This window comes from Protopterus annectens, chromosome 3.part1 (assembly GCF_019279795.1).
Source record: "Protopterus annectens isolate FY-2018-M chromosome 3.part1, PAN1.0, whole genome shotgun sequence".
In the NCBI taxonomy this organism is placed as follows: domain Eukaryota; kingdom Metazoa; phylum Chordata; order Ceratodontiformes; family Protopteridae; genus Protopterus; species Protopterus annectens.
In genome coordinates, this window is record NC_056732.1 from 1,123,234,428 (window position 1) to 1,123,255,652 (window position 21,225).

A 21,225-nucleotide genomic window follows, 5' to 3' on the forward strand; every position below is an offset into this window, starting at 1 on the left:
CCAGGTTAGGTGGCCGAAAGGTATGGTATGAATTATAGTCTGGTAATGCAGTGGTGCTCTCTGGAGCCTTGAACCAGGTCTCTGTCACTGCACAGATGTCGATGTTCTCCATTTTAAGGAGTGCCTCGAGTGAGTGCATTTTGAGGTTTAGACTTCTAGCATTGAGTAGCATTACCCTCAGAGTTTGCTTGCTTGTACCTGTTATGGTGGTGAATTTAGCATTTGAATCTTGCCTAAAAAGGCACTATAGGGGTGGCAAGAGCCTTAGCCAGTATCCGGAATCCCAGGGGCAAAAGGTGCAGGCCATCTCTGGCAAAGCATTGTGGTCTGTTGACCATGTCGTCCCAGGCAGACAGATACTGAATCCCCTTAGAATGACACCAAAACCTTAGCCAATTGTTGAAGACAATCATTTTGTCGTTGTACTGTGGTATCATTCTGGGTGATGGCAGGATGCTACTCAGGGTTAGGGTCATACCTGCCTGAGCTACAAGATCTGAGAGCTCCTCCATGTCTGTTTTCATGTAGACCAGGGAGGTACGTCTCAGGTCATTCACACCAACATGGACAATGACAGAGTCATATTTGTACTTGCTGTGGAGTGACCTGAGTGTGTGCATTATGTGGCGGATCCTGGCACCTGACAGGCAGCTGACAGTAAATTTCTCCTTGTTTTTCTCTACGCCAACAGCATTGTCTTTGGAGTCCATATATCCTCAAGACCACATCTGGCTATATTTACTTATAGACTATCATAGCTACATGACATACCAGTACCCCTCAGGATTGAATGTTCGGCTAATACCCAAGCACTGTTCTCAGCAGCTGTATGAAGTTAAATACAGGGCAGTCACACCAGGCAGCATGATATGCACACACATAACATAGAGCTAATAAATACAGGGCAGTCACACCAGACAGCATGATATGCACACACATAACATAGAGCTAATAAATACAGGGCAGTCACACCAGACAGCATGATATGCACACACATAACATAGAGCTAATAAATACAGGGCAGTCACACCAGGCAGCATGATATGCACACACATAACATAGAGCTAATAAATACAGGGCAGTCACACCAGACAGCATGATATGCACACACATAACATAGAGCTAATAAATACAGGGCAGTCACATCAGACAGCATGATATGCACACACATAACATAGAGCTAATAAATACAGGGCAGTCACACCAGGCAGCAAGATATGCACACACATAACATAGAGCTAATAAATACAGGGCAGTCACACCAGACAGCATGATATGCACACACATAACATAGAGCTAATAAATACAGGGCAGTCACACCAGACAGCATGATATGCACACACATAACATAGAGCTAATAAATACAGGGCAGTCACACCAGGCAGCAAGATATGCACACACATAACATAGAGCTAATAAATACAGGGCAGTCACACCAGACAGCATGATATGCACACACATAACATAGAGCTAATAAATACAGGGCAGTCACACCAGACAAGATGATATGCACACACATAACATAGAGCTAATAAATACAGGGCAGTCACACCAGGCAGCAAGATATGCACACACATAACATAGAGCTAATAAATACAGGGCAGTCACACCAGACAAGATGATATGCACACACATAACATAGAGCTAATAAATACAGGGCAGTCACACCAGGCAGCAAGATATGCACACACATAACATAGAGCTAATAAATACAGGGCAGTCACACCAGACAGCATGATATGCACACACATAACATAGAGCTAATAAATACAGGGCAGTCACACCAGACAAGATGATATGCACACACATAACATAGAGCTAATAAATACAGGGCAGTCACACCAGACAAGATGATATGCACACACATAACATAGAGCTAATAAATACAGGGCAGTCACACCAGGCAGCATGATATGCACACACATAACATAGAGCTAATAAATACAGGGCAGTCACACCAGACAAGATGATATGCACACACATAACATAGAGCTAATAAATACAGGGCAGTCACACCAGACAAGATGATATGCACACACATAACATAGAGCTAATAAATACAGGGCAGTCACACCAGGCAGCATGATATGCACACACAAAACATAGAGCTAATAAATACAGGGCAGTCACACCAGGCAGCATGATATGCACACACATAACATAGAGCTAATAAATACAGGGCAGTCACACCAGGCAGCATGATATGCACACACATAACATAGAGCTAATAAATACAGGGCAGTCACACCAGACAGCATGATATGCACACACATAACATAGAGCTAATAAATACAGGGCAGTCACACCAGACAAGATGATATGCACACACATAACATAGAGCTAATAAATACAGGGCAGTCACACCAGACAAGATGATATGCACACACATAACATAGAGCTAATAAATACAGGGCAGTCAACCAGGCAGCATGATATGCACACACATAACATAGAGCTAATAAATACAGGGCAGTCACACCAGACAAGATGATATGCACACACATAACATAGAGCTAATAAATACAGGGCAGTCACACCAGACAAGATGATATGCACACACATAACATAGAGCTAATAAATACAGGGCAGTCACACCAGGCAGCATGATATGCACACACAAAACATAGAGCTAATAAATACAGGGCAGTCACACCAGGCAGTATGATATGCACACACATAACATAGAGCTAATAAATACAGGGCAGTCACACCAGGCAGCATGATATGCACACACATAACATAGAGCTAATAAATACAGGGCAGTCACACCAGACAGCATGATATGCACACACATAACATAGAGCTAATAAATACAGGGCAGTCATACCAGAGAATATGATATGCACACACATAACATTGAGCTAACACAGTATTTCCATGGAGGTGCCTGAATGCATCATTGATGGTGTAGAACTCACAACCAAAGATGTGGCATAGAAGAAGTCAGCATTGCTGTATGATAGTTTCTGTGCCAACAGCAGGTGCAGGGTGTTATGACAGTGTACATAACAGCATCTCTTCTGGCCTACAGACTTATGCTCTTCTGGTCAACAGAGTTCTGCTCATGCACAGGTTTATTCACCAACATATGCCAGCCAAAGATTTGTGAGCAGCACAGTGTACAGATCCATCTATGTCTTCCAAATACACTGTTCTGTGTATAATGGGAGCTGCAGCTGTAGATTTGCATGCTAAAACAGGCACTAGGTTATCTGTCTTAGGAGGAACAGATATCCCTATGGGTAAACATCAGGGGAGGCCTGACATTTGAAATTGTACCAGGTACTCCTACAAAACATCGTTACATACTGCAGTGCCACTGTCTGGCTATGTCCATCTTCAATGCCAGTGACATCATTAATCAGAGTGTCATGCACAGCCTGGCTCTAACTGGTCATAAAACAATACATAAAAAGCACACATCTGTTGTTGTCACCCATGTCAATGCTGATATTGATTCAGCTGATGACACACAGTTGTCCATATGGGATGTATGCCATCTACCAGACACATGACACTATTTGTCATACAGGCAGTCTTGCTGTTTGTAGACAGTATACACACATGATGTGTATCCCCATCATATGCCCTGCACTGTACTTTAATTCTACCCCCCCCAGATTGGCACATCCCCAACTGTTTATCAGTAACAGTAGTGAAGGCACTTTTTTCTGCTCCATAAACCCTATAACAGGCTTAAGAGCTCCTTGCTGTGCATCTATTGCACATCCACCATCTCATTCCTAGGATGGATCTCTTATATTTTCTCTAATCACTTTGAGTTTCTAATATCTTTACAGGAATGGACCCCATCCCCTGGTCAGGGAGTGGTTAGAGTTCAAGAAATTAGCATTGATTTAGTTTTTGATGTTTGCCAAAGGTGCTTTTCTCAACATCTGTGTACCCAGTATTGTCCCTTCCTGTAGGTCACATTGAGCTATGTGTATTGGTAGCATATTTAAATAGATCTGAAAACTCTTTTTAGTAGCCCTATTGCTCCTGCTGCTATTGCAGCTGTATGGGTATTTTTATTTTACATTGCTCTAGTTTCTGCTTGCAAATCCCAGTGTCTTATGATTCTTTGTCTCTTGGTATATAAGACACTGTAATTGCTTTGTGTAGCTATTTCAGTTATTATTAATACCTTTTCCTTTTTTCTTGGATTTTTATTATATTTGGTTTACTTGCTTCTATTTTTCTAACTGTTGGCATTCAATGATCCCATGTGAACAGAACATCATCCTTTTCTGTAGTGCATTCTGGTTCATGTGTCTAATACTTTTCAGTTACTTATATGTGCTAGAGTTTGTACAACCTCTGGTACAACAGTCTTGCCACATCATTTTGCCTTTCAGTATACAGTCCCTAAGTTATGAGTGCATTACCACCAGTAATGAGATGCCCAACTGTTTCTAGTTCTGTTTTACTGAACTTGGATTTCTCTGCTCCTCCCATTTTTATACAGCCTTTGTAAACCAACGTGTATGCAGTCCACAGACTTGAGGCTCTCTTTTTAGCCTTTTATCTTTGGGGTTAAATTTACCTCTCCTTAATCATTCATGCATCAAGTCTTGATCAAAGTGTGCTTGTTTCAGTTCTCTGTACTTCACTATAATTGTGGAATTTCATGATTTTTGGAAATAATACTGACTGAGCTCATCAACGAAGTTTTAAGACTACTAGTTTTTTTTTATTTTTCCTCAGCATTTGTGTTAGTGAGTTAGAACTAGACAGATTCCTGTGCTTGTTCATTTTTTTTAATTTATACAGTAACACACACTCTGTTGGACATTGCTTGCTTATGACAATGGTAATGCAATATTACTATGTTACTATACTAGATTATAGAAGATAATTTATATTCACTACATGAAAAATAGAATGCTTTATCAGAGAAATAGAAAAAGAGAGCAAGAAAAAACATATAGAAGAATTATACACGGTTTGGACACTGTTAAACCTCTTGTTTGTTTATTTATGTAAAATAACTTCATCCATTGGTTCTGTTTCATGTTGTAAAGGGAAGAATTCAGAAATGTTACCCTGTTCTCATGGAAACTGCTGAGGTCAAATATATCAGTTTCTATGATTAGAGGAAATACAATTCAGGGACACCTCAGCCATAATGTGAAATAACTCATTACTGGCTAATTTGCAGGTCTCTGAATGGTGTGCACTTTCCTTTGTTAATCACCTCTGACTGCATCACATTGCACAAGCATCACCCTCATGCATTATCATATACTTATGCACATACACACACACACACACACACACACACACACACACACACACACACACACACACACACACACACACACACACACACACACATGGACACACCATCATACCTCTCACCATTCCCTTAGTTTACAGAACATTCCTAATATCGCTACTTATTTTTTTCACTGTCCCTCATTGATCACCAGTGACTACAGTCAGCTAATAATAGGATGATAGGAGATTACTAGGCTATCGATCCGGAGGGCATTTTCAGCCTAACCATTTTATCGCAATGTGGTGCCATAGAAATGTTAGACAATACCCAAGACTGCATTTAGTGAAGACTGCCAAGATATTACAGTTTCATTCTTTCTATTATTCAGAAAATACAGCAGGATGCTAGGTATGTTGCTCTATTCACTCTTTAAATGTCTCAGAATAATATTTAAAAATTCTCTCTGATGTCATGTAGCATTCATCCTGGCTTTGTCCATATGTCTTTAGCCTGGCCATTTGGGTATGTCAACTCCCACTGCACAGATACACAATCTTTTTGCAACTGCAATTGATTTCACAGAATGTCTCTACTCTGTTCCTTGGAACCCTTGGCCCAGAGTCAGTCAGTAACTCCAGACATTAGAATTTCACACTTGTGGTTCCAAATGCATTGAGTGGTCAGTTATTGTCAAGGATTAAAGCTCTGTTTTGTTAGTGTTTTTGATGCCAAGGGTAAAGATTTCAAAGCTTTATAAGTGAATTAGAGTAATATTTAAAGAACGTTCCTGGAGTCTGTTGTTAGTGCAGTGAACTAATGGTCTGCCTTGTAAATAAGCTGCTTTCTGTGCCAAAGGTACAAAGCTCAAACCTTTGTTAAGTAACTTAGGGTAATAGTTAAAGGGTGTCCTTGGTGTCTAATATTAGTACAGAAGACTAAACCTCTGCCTTGTCAACGAGCTGTTTTCTGTGCCAAGGTTACGTCGTTTGAATCTTTTCTCCATTGTTCTAAAACATCTTTAAGTTACTCAGAGTAATATTTACAAAGGGCCGCTGATTTCTAGTGCTAGCACTGAAGACTAAAGCTCTGCTTTATAAGTAATCTGTTTCTATCTCAAGGGTATAAAGTTCAAACCTTTCCCCATTGTTCTTTTAACTTTGTAAGTGGCTTAGAATAATATTTAAGGAGTGTTTTTATTTACTGTCCATACCATACATCTTTGTGCAAAACCTCCTGTTGTTCTACTAAATTTTTCAGTGACTTAGGATAATATTTTCCTAGTGTTTAGTGTTTCCATCCACAGTATTTCAGTGTTTGCTTATTAGTCTATGAGAATTTAGAGATATGGGAACCCCCCCCTGGCATAGACACATGCATGCACGCACACACACCCACACACACACACACACACACACACACACACACACACACACACACACACAACAATACCTGCCGTCTAAATTTCCCAGCACTTACCTGTAAAAAGATCTTACCCATTGAAATTAATCGGTGAGTGCAAACGTTTGGCCTAGTTAATTAACTCAGCTGGGGAGTGATTTACACAGGCATTTCTGAGGGAGAACATATGACTAATTAGCATACGCCTGTCATTTGGAATCCCACATTCTTATGTTGCTTGGCTGAAGAGATGGCCCACAGCAGTGATTCTGCATTCAGTGGCTGAGTTAGGGCTTATCACTGGTGCCAGTACTTCCTGACTCCCGGAGAAGTTGTTTTAACAAAAAAAAAAAAGAGAGAAAAGAAGAGCATTCGAGAGCAATAACTGAGCCACACCATTCAGAAAAAAATGCTCACTGACAGAACCCAGACTGTAAAAGTAGGCGACTCCAAATCCAGCTCCAGACAAGTGACAAGTGGAGTACCTCAGGGTTCAGTCCTGGGACCGCTCGTATTTGGCATCAACTTCTCTGAAGTACAGGCCAACACTAAAGGACTCTGGCTAACAAAGTTCACAGATGACTGCAAACTGGGAGCCATTATTGAATCCCCAAATTATGTGGATACTCTACAAAAGGGCCTTACAGAAACAGATGCTTGGTGCCAGAGCCATGGGCTCAAGCTCAATGCCAAGAAATGTATAGTTATCCCCTTTGAGAAAAAACATGTACCTGTGAATTACCATATAGGTGGCAGCACACTAAACACCGAAAGTGTGATAAGAGACTTAGGGACACAGGTGGACAGTGGTCTCACCTTCAATAAACACATCGCCACAACAGTCAGGAAATCCTTCAATGTGGCACACCTCATCACTAAGGGCTTTTCATCCAGAAAAAAGGAGGTCATTATCCCACTGTATTCATCCTTCATTAGACCCATTATAGAATACAACACCCTGTTTGCTATGTACCTCTCAAGACATCTACAACTGGAAAGACCACAGAAATACATCACTAAAAGTATCATAGGTCTAAAGCACATGCCTTATGCTGACCGTAGAAACAAACTACACCTATACTCTGTCGCATATCATCTACTCAGAGGCAATCTCTCCTTAACATACAAGGCCATGTCAAACCCAAAAGTGGAAATGATACACTTAAAGAAATTTCAATCCCTCAGAGAGACACACTCTCCAGGGATCTAAATCTTGTCATCACAATGAACAAAACATGCTGGAGGGATAGTTTCCTGACCTAGAGACTCCCCAGACTCTGAAATAGACTGGCCATACATGTCAAGCAAGAGTGCCTCTTTAGCCCTCTTCAAAAGGAACCTTGATGATTGGATGGGAGATAGGAAATTAACCCTGGGCATCACGTCAGTTGCCTTGCTAGGCAGGAGTCCAGGGGAAGTAAATACTGTGGGAAGAAATAGCCAGGGAATTGTTATGGCTAGGCTTGTATAGGCTCTAGGGCTGATAGCCTAGTACCAACCTATAAACCTATAAACTGACTGGAATTATGGATTGCACTTTTGGGGATGGGGATGAAGTGAGCCCTCTTTCAACACTCTGAGATAATAAGGAACCTTTGAATATGTGGGTTAGTGGCTTTGTGAAAAATATTGATGCTAGCTTAAAAAAAACATGGTAATCTCTCTGTCACAAGAGTGCCTCCAGTTGTCACTTTTCCTAGGAGGCCCTATGCACAACACCTGCATATGCATGCAAACATATCAAATAAGTACAGTCCAGTGCCTTAATAACATGATTTAAATTCTCTAAAAATGTATTTAGTTGGAACAGGCCAATACAAGATACATTAATAATTGATAATCACTTGTGAGCAAGTAAAAGTAAGATACTGGAAACTGATTAAAGTGATGTATTATTTTCAAGGTCCTAGGTGACTGGAGAGGCTACTGTTGCAAGCAGAATGCTCAGACCTTAGCAAAGCTGAAGACCCCCACCTTCAAATGGTTCTCTATATTATATCCATCAGGAAATAATAACATAAGTTTCATGTGAGATAGTACACAATATATGTTTACCTGTTTGACATTATATGCATTTTATTTGTTAAGGTGAATCTTGTTCTAGACTAAATAGGAATTAACAAGGATGTCAGCTGTATGCATTGCATGCTAACAGTTAAGGATATAAGTTGGTAACCTAAATCTAAGTGTTCCTGCTGAAGCTAGAAAAATATTTGCTGTGAAGTCTGCTGATAATGTAGAGTTCAAAAATCAGGCTGACCAAGCTCAGTATAGTAGGACATCCTTTGTTTTTGTGGCTTGCCACTGTCATCTACCAATTCAGGAAGATGAAACTGGTGTAAGATGTAGTTTGGCAGTGCATAATGATGACCTGTAATAAATTAGTGAAGCTGAATGGCAAGCATCAGGTTCAATATATGCTTTGGATTTCCTGAGCTAAACTCTCAGCACTCTGTCTCTTTCTCTCTCTCTCTCTCTCTCTCATTTTCTTATCATATTTTGTCTAAAGGAAGCTGTCTAGGATCCCTGTCTCTATTGAATTCACAATGTGGAATGGCACAAATATTACTTGCCCTGATTAAGTATTGCTTTTTTTGAAACTAATTAGACCAGCTCTACTTCTATTATACTACACCTCTCAACCACTTAGTGCAAGATATATGGACAAAGCCTGACAAAATATATGGACAAAGCCGGACAAAATGTGGGGCAAAGGAATAGGCACATATTTTAAATACTGCTCTTATAAATGTTGAGAGTTGCTAGAGTAACAGGGCTAGCTTTAACATACATTTTCTGAAGGATTTGAAGTCTGAAGCTCAAATATATGTAATTATTTAGTGACTTCAGTCATCATATCATTCCAGTTTTTTACCAGAAAACTACAAATTTTATGGGGACCAGACCAAAAATATGATCCAAAAATCTGGACATTCTGTGAACATCTAGACAGTTGAGAGGTATGACTGCTAGTAATATTAGATGTATGTGCTCTAGTTCTAAATAATTGCTGTTAATGAGATTCACTGTATGCAGTTTCCTTTAATGACATTGCTAGAAAATGCATTTCTTTTTAGAATAACCAAGTGAGAGAACTGCTAAGTGATGAAGATAATGAAGGGTGCACTCCACTGCATTATGCTTGCCGACAGGGAGTTCCAGATTCTGTCAATAATATTCTTGGCTGGAAGATTTCTATTTACTCAAAGTCTAAAGACAAAAAATCACCACTACACTTTGCAGCCAGGTACGTTTGTTCATCAACTACTTCTTTGTGCATCACTGTTATTATATACATTTCTAGGTATTTCAATTCGCATTATATTACAATCATTGAATGTCAAATGTTGACATCATTAGATATAAGAAGTGAGTACACATTTTAATAAATGGTGAGTTTGAAATATGTTGATCTGTGTTTGTGTAAATGTAGATCCTGTGTATTTATGCTCAGTGAGACTAAAAGGCTGTAAAGAGCTTAGTTAAATTATAGATGTTGCCATGGGTTAAAAAGACAGCTTTAAATCGATGCAGTACATTAAATTGGGTTCAGTTTGAGTGAAAACTGTTTTGTTTTCAAAATCTGTTCTGAAAACAACTGTGATACGTTGTGTAACATCAGTATATTCAAACTTAAAGAATAAGGTTTTCATTTAAAATGTACCCTGATGAATAGTAGAAGTAAAACTTAAAATATCTTATCAAAAGAGTAAAATATGTACTATGCAAAATGTAGTGTAAATGCTACATTTACATTTATAAAAAATAAAAAAGCTAAAAAGTACATAAAATCCATAGCCGCAGTGTTTAAGTGTTTCACATACTTTATATTAACTTTGTTTTATCTTTGCTCATTTAAATGTTGACATTTTAAACTCTACTGTTTGTTTTGAAACTGTATTAACAAAGGATGAAATTCATAAATATAGCACATCCTGTTACATATGGTCAAATGAAAGAAAAGTATGCGTGACCTCAAAGTCCAGGAACATGGAATAAACAGGTCAGCAGAAGGTTAACATGAGTTACCAGCACACTAGCTGGTGGTGCTCTCTACATATGCAAATGGACCTTGATAATGAGAAAAGTGAGTCCACAGCTTACAACCCCCTCCACTTACTCTCCCAGTCCTGTTTTTAACTACCCTGTTCTTCTGTTCCTTACTTATAACTTTGAGATGGGAATCTCCTATATCCTTCTGAAGACTTTCTTCTCACAGTGTTCACACAAAAAAAAAAAAAAACTAAGGATTATCCTATCTTATTTTTGTTCTAGTTTTCTGTTCCATCATGTTTGCTAAATTACCTTAAACACCTGTTTTAGTCTGACAAGCTATCTGTATCTGAGGTTTAATGTTCTGTAACTGAATTCTTAATACTCTGTGTGTTTATCTGTTTTAATGTGGAGCTTTTCTCCCCGGGCCTCTATTGAAAATGGACATATATCCAGTTAGACTAGCCCGGTCAACAAATGTAAAATAAAATAAAATAAATAATAAATAAATAAACAGCTGTCTTTGTGTATGATGGCAAACTATGCATTAATATTAGAGTAGACAGGCTCTTGCCCAGCAATGAGAGTCAGGATTGGCTGTAGCACTGAAGATTGTGGTACCCCACCAAAACACATGCACTGCTACTCATTCCCATTGTCTAGCAAGCAGTGCTCAGTCCTACAGGCAAGGTAGATAGGACTACAAGGCAATAATCAGAGTGGCTCCATAACATTGTCCCAAGTCCTACCACAAGGGAATGGCAACAGGTCATAATGCAGAAGAAGACGCAGGACAGGTGGTGTGGGAACTACAGAGAATCTCTCTGATATTCAGAATGCCGGGATACAAGGTCATGTTCTTTTGACTTCAGTAATACTCTTTGTAAGTAAAGCATATGCCTGTATGCTATGCTGTGATAACTGTGCCTCTTAGCATGACATGCCAGCATAGATATGAATGCAATGTATTCATCAACAATACACCATGGGCAGAGCTGTTTCACAGATGTAACTGCTCCCCTGTGTCAAAATTGGAGGTTCAGTTTTCATGCAGATATTATACTTGGCTGGTTTCATCAATACGGTCCCTGTCAATGCAACTGACAGGGACAAAAGTAAATATATCAAAAAGTGCTAAACATATGCACAAAAGCTAGCATCACTGAGATCAGGACATGACAGTGTACTCTACAAGCATGTAATCAAAGACAATTTACATGTATATTATTTAGATTTTGTCCAGACAGACCATCTTTAATGTATTCTTATTACCCCTCCATACACACACACACACACACACACACACACACACACACACACACACACACACACACACGCACACACACACACACACACACACACACACACACACACACACACACACACACACACACACACACACAGCCAGTCATGCATCCCCAACTGTTATATTGTCATGCTCTCTAATATGAATACTTCCCAGCTGTGCTCTCAGTTTGTTCAAACAATTTCTTGAGATATCACAAGGTAGCTATTGTCTTTAGTTTTATGACAATGAACTACAGAGGCACTCATATAAAGCTTCCTTGGGTCTATGCAGAAATGCAAGTACATATTTACCTGTGAGTGCTGGTTATAGTTAGACTGTTACATGTCTACATTCCTTTGTTAGCAGAGCATTTCTGTGGGCCATGTAATAGTCTACATATTCTGTCAGTTACCACCTCTCCCTCCATCTGTCCATGGCTCACCCTATGCAAGTATCTAGCCTTTTCACAACCAAGTCTTATTTCACTGCAACATGAACAGTTGTAAGTTACTGTATAAACACACACACACACAGACACTTTGGGGGCTACTGTGCATGTGTGGCATATGGCAATGTATGGATACGCCCCCAATCTCAGAAACAGGAGTAGACAGATATATCTGCTCAGTTTGTAACTAACATTCACAGCAGTATGTTACGTATGTCAGATGAGTGGGATATGACAGGCACACCAGTCTAAGAATTGCTATAAAACCAACTGTATTGTGTGTGTGTGTGTGTGTGTGTGTGTGTGTGTGTGTGTGTGTGTGTGTGTGTGTGTGTGGTATTCCTGCTGGCCAATTAGCTGTGTATAGACCCATCAAGCATTCATTCCTTCCATATCTTTTAACATCATAGCACAAAAAAATATGAACAAAGCCAAAAATAATGGAGGGGAAAGACCCAAAAATAGGGACACATTTTAAATATTCTTCATAAGTTTAGAACGTTGTTAGAATAAAAGGTGGCGTGTTGTCATGCATTTTCTGAAGGATATGAGGTCTGAAACTCAATTTTCTGTCATTATTTAGTTACTTTTGTCTTTAATTATTTGCCAGAAAATCACAAATATTTTATGATTAACAGAGCAAAAATACAGGGCAAAAATATGGACAGTTGAAAGGTTTGCTTCCTTTATTTATTGATAGTTATCAAACAGCAATATCCATTTGGGTGTAGGCCATTTTCTGCAAAGTCCTGTGAGAAAATGCTCTGAACATTTCAGTCACTTAAAAAGCAATGCAAAATGTAGGTGCAACAGAAAAAGAAAACATGCTATGAATCTAATGCTGGTTGGTCAGTCAAGAAGAACTGGAAGAGGGTGGCCTAATGGTTAAGGTGTTTGCTTTATAAACACAATGTGCAGGGTTTAAGTCTCCCAAGGGATAATTGGCTAGGCTTAAAATAGCTCAAAAGGGCAATTAGCTTAGTACTAATCTATGAATCTATCTAAATTACACTTTAAGTATCATCCAGCATGTTGTGGGGATAAGGTCTGATCCATCTGCACCATTTTTATTAATGATGCCTATGACAAAATGCAGCAAAAAGATTAAAATGAGGGATATATGCCACCTTAAATATGTCTACATTATAAAGATACTTCACGATGTATACAAGTGGCTAATAACCACTAGGGCTAATAGAAGCCTAGCCATGTGACCCAAATGCAAACCACAAATTTGATTTATATAGGTAGTGATTTACTGACTACCTGTATCCATTAGAGACATAGGCACCAGACCAGGTTTGGATTACTGATTACCCATCCATTGGTCCAAGTTGCTCTTAAATAGGGATAGGGAGGAACTCTGCTTCAAACTGATGGAGAATAAATAAAGTTAATAAATAAGATACTGTTTGGTTACTACTACTTCTGTGGAAAATTTAAGGCATTTATAACTTGCTGCATTGCAGCTAAGATGGTTTACAAGACTTAATGTAGCAGTTACATACTGCTTTTTAGGTAGGTGTGAATAACTATTAGCTGGCTAAAACTAAACTACATTGAAGATAATTAAACATTCAATACTGCACCTGCAGTGCATTTGGTTACACAGGAAGGGCTCTAATTCTGAAAGACTTATTCTGAATGTAAGTGACTTATTTCAGTGTAAGACCTGTGAATAAACAGGTTTACACCTGAAGTGACTTACCTCAGAGTTAGTCTTTTGGAATCTGGCCCTAAGTCAGTGAAGATATTTCTTAGGCTTGATCTTTACTTGTGTTATTTACAATTTTGATTGTTTTTCCTCCATACTTTTTTAATTTATATTATATTATATTATTATAAGGTCTTATCTAATCCGAGGAAAGTACAAGTTGGCAGAGAAATTTACTAACTTTTGGTGACTTGTAGCATTAGTAAATCATTGTCCATTAAGGGCTGTTTCAAGTTGTGGCTGGTGGCATAACTCTCAACTGTCCAGGTTTTCGCAGAATGTATAGATTTTTGCCTCATATTTTTGGTCTGTTTTTCATAAAATTGAGGTTTTCTGACAATTCACTGGCAAAACATTGAGGACTGACGTCAGAGATTTGAGTTTCAGACTTCATATCCTTCAAAAATTCATGCTAATGCAGAACCTGTTATTCTATCACCTTTCTAAGTTTGCAAGAGTAATATTTAAAAAGTGTCACTATTTTCTGGCCTTTGTCCCCCATTGTGTGGCTTTGTCCAGATTTTGTGCTGTAAGAGGTTGAGAGGCATAGCAGGTGGCCTTCATGTGAAAGTGTTGCATGTTGCAGTTAAGTGTGGCTAATGTGGATGTGGGTGTGAACAACCAGAGAGCAGTAGTGTAGCAAGGGGGGGGGGGCGGTAGCAAAAAGAGCAACTGACCTGGGCACAAACTGTTGGGGGGCATGGACAGCCAGTGTCAGTATCTAATGCAATACAGGATTTTGAAAGCAGTTATTGCATTTGAGGTCAAACATGAGTGCTGCAGTACTCTGTGTGTGGTGTATTCTAAAAGAGGGTCAAGGTCAGGGCACAGAAACAGGTCCTGAATGGCTGGTCAGGAGGGTGGAGGGCCTGCTGCACATCTGGCCACCTGGTTGGTCCATTTTTTTGCTCTTCAATTGATGATCTTGAGGGGGATGTTTATCTGTAATAAGCCAATCAGTAGATGGCTTAATACAGATACAGTAAAGTGCTTAAAGTGCTTTTTTCCCTCTTCAGCTGAAGAGCTGGGGGGTGGGATGCTGGTTTATGGTACCCACACAGGGCTCTGGCTGACATAAATGTTGGTTAAGGGCAGGCATTTCCATCTCTTCACATCACACACAAGTCACTTTTTATTTCCTTGCGGGGGTCATCAACTACCTTTTTCAATGTTCAGTGATCAATGTTTGGTGAGAATCAGACTCAGAGCCACAAGAGGGAAATTAAATGAATTTGCAGGCTCCTACTGAGGTTTAAAAACCTATTGCCAAACCAAAAGTCAGTAGATGTTTTTGCGTATATTGAGACTAGACTCCTTCCTGATTTCTATAGGGAGATCATTTCACAATTTCCCAGCCTGTAATGAAAAGAGCTTTTCCTCAAAAAGAGTGCCACATTACATATTTACAAAAAACAATTATTTCTAGTACACTGACAGTGCTGAATGAATTTAAGACCCAACGTGTCTGATAATATAACATTGTTTAAAGATTTAGATGCAAGAATCAGGTCTCCCTCTAACCAGTCTTTAATGTAAGGAATACTAAGACAGACGTTCATGTCTCTTTCTCTAACCATAAGTCTTAACATCATCAGACTGTCTCATAAAATACTTTTGAATTCGTTCCAGTCTGGATATTTGGGCACAACTATAAATACAGGCAGAATCATACTGTTTAATATATGATCTTACTACAGCCTTCTGTAGGGTATTAAAACACTTTCATCATGACTACAGATACTACATAGAATGTCTCTAATAACACACTTTTTATATTATTTTTTATGTTTTTTTTTTGTATTTTTCTTTTTGTATTATTTTTAAAGACTGTAAAATTATTGTTTTTAAAATGTTTTATAATATTTTGGAGCTTTTCTCCCCAGGCCTCTAATTCTACTCAGTCAGACTTTCCTGGTAATCAAATGTCAATAAATAAATAAACAATAAATAATTGCAATTTTTATTACAAATATTAAATTGTCATCATATTTTAGACTACAGTTCACCAGCAGACCTAAGTCATATAGAAAACAAAGATTACTCATCCCAAAGTTCATCATCTTACTTGTACTGGCATTAAGGACCATATTAATATTTAAAGTCCTAAGTGAATGGTATCCAGGAAGCAATGCAAATTAGCCTAATCATTAACAGGTAATACTCACCCAAATTTTTATATTGTCTGTAAACTTGCTGACTAAAATCTTTAGAGATTGTAAGTCAGAAAGTAACAGACTAAACAACAAAGGTCCGAAAACAGAACCCAGAGGAACCTCCTGTTGCAACCTTTTTTCTTTAGAATTATTATCTTTAGTTTTCACTTTAGGCATTTTCTCATTCAGCCAACTACCAGCCCACTTTATTATGTATTGGTTGATTCCAGATTTAAATAGGGTCATCTTAATTTCTGCATGGGGAACTGAGTCAAATGCCATGGCCATACCCAAGTAGAGAGCACCAAATTATGAAACCACATCAACTGATTCCCAGATATTATGGTATAAACATAATAGGTTACTCCTCCAGGGTTAAACAGCCGAGAGAATTTTGTGGCGTATTTGAGAAGGAAGGGGTTAAGGCACTGATCTCTGAAAGTCATGTGACAAGTTGGTTTAAGTATTTAAATTGAATGTATTCAATATTTAATTCAGTCTGATGAAGTCTCAGTGTTGGGAGACAAAAGCACTTACTGGATTATTGTTTAATAAAGGAGTTTTCTTACCGAGTTGTTTCTTATTTTCATTTGGTTATTCGGTAAATGTAAATATTAGACAAAGATAACCCAAGTAAACACAAAATGCAGTTTTTAAGTGATGATTTTATTTATTAAGGAAAAAAAAATATCCAAACCTACATGGCCCTTTGTGAAAAAGTAATTGCCCCCTAAACCCATTGACTGGTTGTGCCACCCTTAGCAGCAACAACTGCAATCAAACATTTGCAACAACTGGCAATGAGTCTTTCACATCGCTGTTGAAGAATTTTGGTCCACTCTTCTTTGCAGAATTGTTTTAATTCAGCCATATTGGAGGGTTTCTGAGCATGAACTGCCTTTTTAAGGACATGCCACAGCCTCTCAATTGGATTCAAGTCCGGACTTTGACTAGGCCACTCCAAAACCTTCATTTTGTTTTTTTTCAACTATTCAGAAATGGACTTGCTGGTGTGATTTTGTATCATTGTCCTGCTGCAGAACTGAAGTGCACTTCAGCTTGCGGTCTTAGCTGATGGTTGGACATTCTCCTTCAGGATTTTTTGGTAGAGAGCAGAATTCATGTTTCCATCAGTCACAGCAAGTCTTCCAAGTCCAGAAGCAGCAAAGCAGCCTCAGACCATCACACTACCACCACCATGTTTGACTGTTGGCATGATGTTCTTTTTCTGAAATACTGTGTTACTTTTATGCCAGATGTAACGGGACGCACGCACCTCCCAAAAAGTTTATCTTTTGTTTCATCAGTCCACAGACTATTTCCCCAAAATTCTTGGGGATCATCAAGATGTTTTTTGGCAAAGGTTTGACAAGCCTTTGTTTATTTTGGTCAGCAGTGGTTTTCACCTTGGAACTCTGCCATGCATGCCATTTTTGCCCAGTCTCTTTCTTATGGTTGAGTCATGAACACTGACCTTAACTGAGGCAAGTGAGGCCTGCAGTTGTTTAGATGTTGTTCTGGGTTCTTTTGTGACCTCTTGGATGACTCATCACTGCACTCTTGGGGTAATTTTTGTAGGCCAGCCACTCCTGGGAAGGTTCAACACTGTTCCATGTTTTCTCCATTTGTGGATAATGGCTCTCACCATGGTTTGCACGAGTCCCGAAGCTTTAGAAATGGTGTTGTAACCTTTTCCAGACTGATAGATGTCAAAACTTTCTTTCTCATCTGTTCCAGAATTTCTTTAGATCGCGGCATGATGTCTTCCTTTTTGAGATCTTTTGGCCTACTTCACTTTGTCTGACAAGTTCTATTTAAGTGATCTCTTGATTCAACAGGTCTGGCAGTAATCAGGCCTGGGTGTGGCTAGTGAAATTAAACTCAGCTTTCCCAAAAATGTGACTAACCACAGTTACTTCAAGATTTAACAATGGGGGCAATTACTTTTTCACATAGGGCCATGTAGGTTTGGATAGTTTTTATTTCCTTAATAAATAAAATCATCACTTAAAAACTGCATTTTGTGTTTACTTGGGTTATCTTTGTCTAATATTTGTCTAATATTTAAATTTTTTGGATCTGAAACATTTATGTGTGACAAACATGCAAACAATAAGAAATCAGGAAGGGGGAAAATACTTTTTTATTGCACTGTATATGTATATATATATATATATATATATATATATATATATATATATATATATATATATATATATATATATATATATATATATATATATACATATCTATATATATATATATATATATATATATATATATATATATATATATATACATATATGTATATATATATATATATATCTATATATATTTACATATATATATATATATATATATATATATATATATATATATATATATATATTATGTATCTAATTTACATATATATATATATATATATATATATATATATATATATATATATAAATATATATTTATATGGGTCTACTTCAGTAGACCGAAGTTTCAGTTACCCGACACTGACATTTCCCAAACGAAAGGACCCACAACTTCACAAGACAGACATGCGAAACACCGAGTTTTCACACGAGGTAAATAACTCCTTGGGCATCCTGTTGACCTTTGCCCCTTACCCTCATGGTAGTGTGATCTCGGAGTTGGTCTATTTAGTTTGGGGGGGGTGCGGGGTAAAGCCCCCCACATCAGTGGGTTTAGTTTTGCTTCATTTTGTTGTTTTATTTGGGATGGCTAAGTGGTTACTTACCTCACATAAAAGGTTGGTGTTTTGTATGTCGGTGTCGTGCAGTTGTCGGTCCTTTCATCTCAGTGAAATGGGAGTCGGGTAAGTGAAACATTGGTGTTCTGAAGTAGATACACACACACACACACACACACACACACACACACACACACATATATATATATATATATATATATATATAGATATAGATATATACAGGTTGTGTCAGACTCTTTAGCAAACTGTGACATAGTTATATCATAGGATCAGGTAACTATCCATACTCTAGCAACAGGTACTTCTGTGCTGCTCTGATATAGTCTAGTAATCAATATCATCAGTAATCACCCTGTATCTCGATAGATGATCAGTGTTCCACCAGTACAAGATCGCATTCTCTGTCATTTCCTCATGACATAAAAAAACAACAAAAAAACCCCAAAAACAATGCACTAATTCTTTATTTTTCAGTAAGTACTTCTTGATTTCTTTCTAACTTCCGAATATCTGCCTAAATGCTTCATCCTTACATTTTCAGGGTCGAATTATTAGTTTCCCCTTAAGTGTTTGGCAGTGCTCTGTACAGACTCACACACCTTGAGTGACATTTTTCCTGCAAAAGGAATATATAAGGAAACAGCTCCATTGCCTAGTAATTGTGACCATCCTCCTGGCATGTCTACAGTTCAGTTCCCTGTGCTTTCTCCTATTAACCTGGTGAATTTGGGTATTCTGAGACAATGTAGCAACTACTTCATGCACACAGACAACCCTCTCTTCTTACCTCCCAGCATTCAGACTTGTGACAGATGCACTTATATATCCAAACTGGAAGCCATGCACTCTCAAGCTAAGACTGGAATAGCTTGGTCAAGAGAAGGTCAACACCTGCACCATACCACATGCAACACATAACCCTCCAGAACACCCACCATCACAGCTCTCACTTAAAAACACAAATCACACACCCACCTTCGTTGAGGGTCTCAATAGAAATCTACCCAAGCAGACATAAATGCACTCGATCAGCACAATACAACACAAACCACAAGACGTATAGCTCACCTACACAGTGTGTCCCTCAACCTAAGCCACTAAGGCAAAACAGCTTGCTCAATATATTAATCATAGGTGATGCAATACTGAGGCACACTGATGTCCCACTCACTAGGTTGAATAAGGAGAAGGTAACAGTCAGCTCTCAATCAGGTGCCAGAATCCGACTCATAACACATGCACTCAGGTCACTCCACAACAAGAACAAGTATGACTCTGTCACTGTGCATGTGGGTGTGAATGACCTGAGATGCACCTCCCTGGACTACATGAAAAGAGACATGGAGGAGCTCTTGGATTATGTGGCCCAGTCAGGTATTACCCTAGTCCTGAGCAGCATCCTACCATCGTCCAGAATGATACCACACTACAAGCAGAAAATGATTGACTTCAACAATTGGCTAAGTTTCTGGTGTCATTCAAAGGGGATCCAGTATCTGTCTGCCTGGGATGACATGATTGACAGACCTCGATGCTTTGCCAGAGATGGTCTGCATTTGTCAACCCTGGGTTTCCAGATACTTGCTAAGGTTCTTGTAACCCCTATAGTGCCTTTTTAGGCGAAGTTCCAAAGAACAAATTAACACTGTAACAGCTATAAATAAATGCATTTTGATGTTCATGCTGCTCAGTGCTAGAAATCTAAATCTCAAGATGCACTTGCTCGAAACACTCTTCAAAATGGAGAAGATCGATATTTGTGCTGTAACAGAGACCTGGTTTAAAGCAGCAGAAAGCACCCCTGTGCTACCAGACTATGACTCATTCCACACCTTTCGGCTCCAGAACATGGACCTAAGCTCCAAAGGAGGGGATGTCTCCATATTCATAAAAGATATGCATATCTCCAGACTAGTAGCCCAGTATAATGTATCTGAGATACTTCAGGTACAAATAACATTTGGTAAGACAGTGATTCAGGCTGTAGCCTGCTCTAGGTCCCCAACAATGTCCCAAGACTCTCAAGCCACATTCCTAAGCACCCTGGAAACTATAAGTGTCCATCCCAACATTCTCATACTAGGTGACTTCAACTAACCCTCCATCAACCGGGAAAACTACTCATGCACCAATACACTGGCCCAACGCTTCTGGAATTCATCAGTTCCAATGACCTGGACCAGTTCATTCTTACCCCCACTAGAGGAAGCAACATCCTTGACCTGGTTATTACTAACATGGGCAAACATTGCTCTTCACCAATAGTAAGTTCCTCCCTGGTTAGATCCGAC

General features: G+C 38.7%; 1 protein-coding gene across 1 annotated transcript in view; it reads left to right on the top strand.

The window, feature by feature from the left end:
* Positions 1-21,225, top strand: part of LOC122797756 (transient receptor potential cation channel subfamily A member 1-like) — a 1,191,690-nt gene that overhangs the window by 667,058 nt on the left and 503,407 nt on the right. The window contains exon 12 of the mRNA XM_044066280.1: positions 9,694-9,863. Coding sequence (XP_043922215.1) covers positions 9,694-9,863 — 170 coding nt within the window. The remainder of the gene's footprint in view (positions 1-9,693; positions 9,864-21,225) is intronic.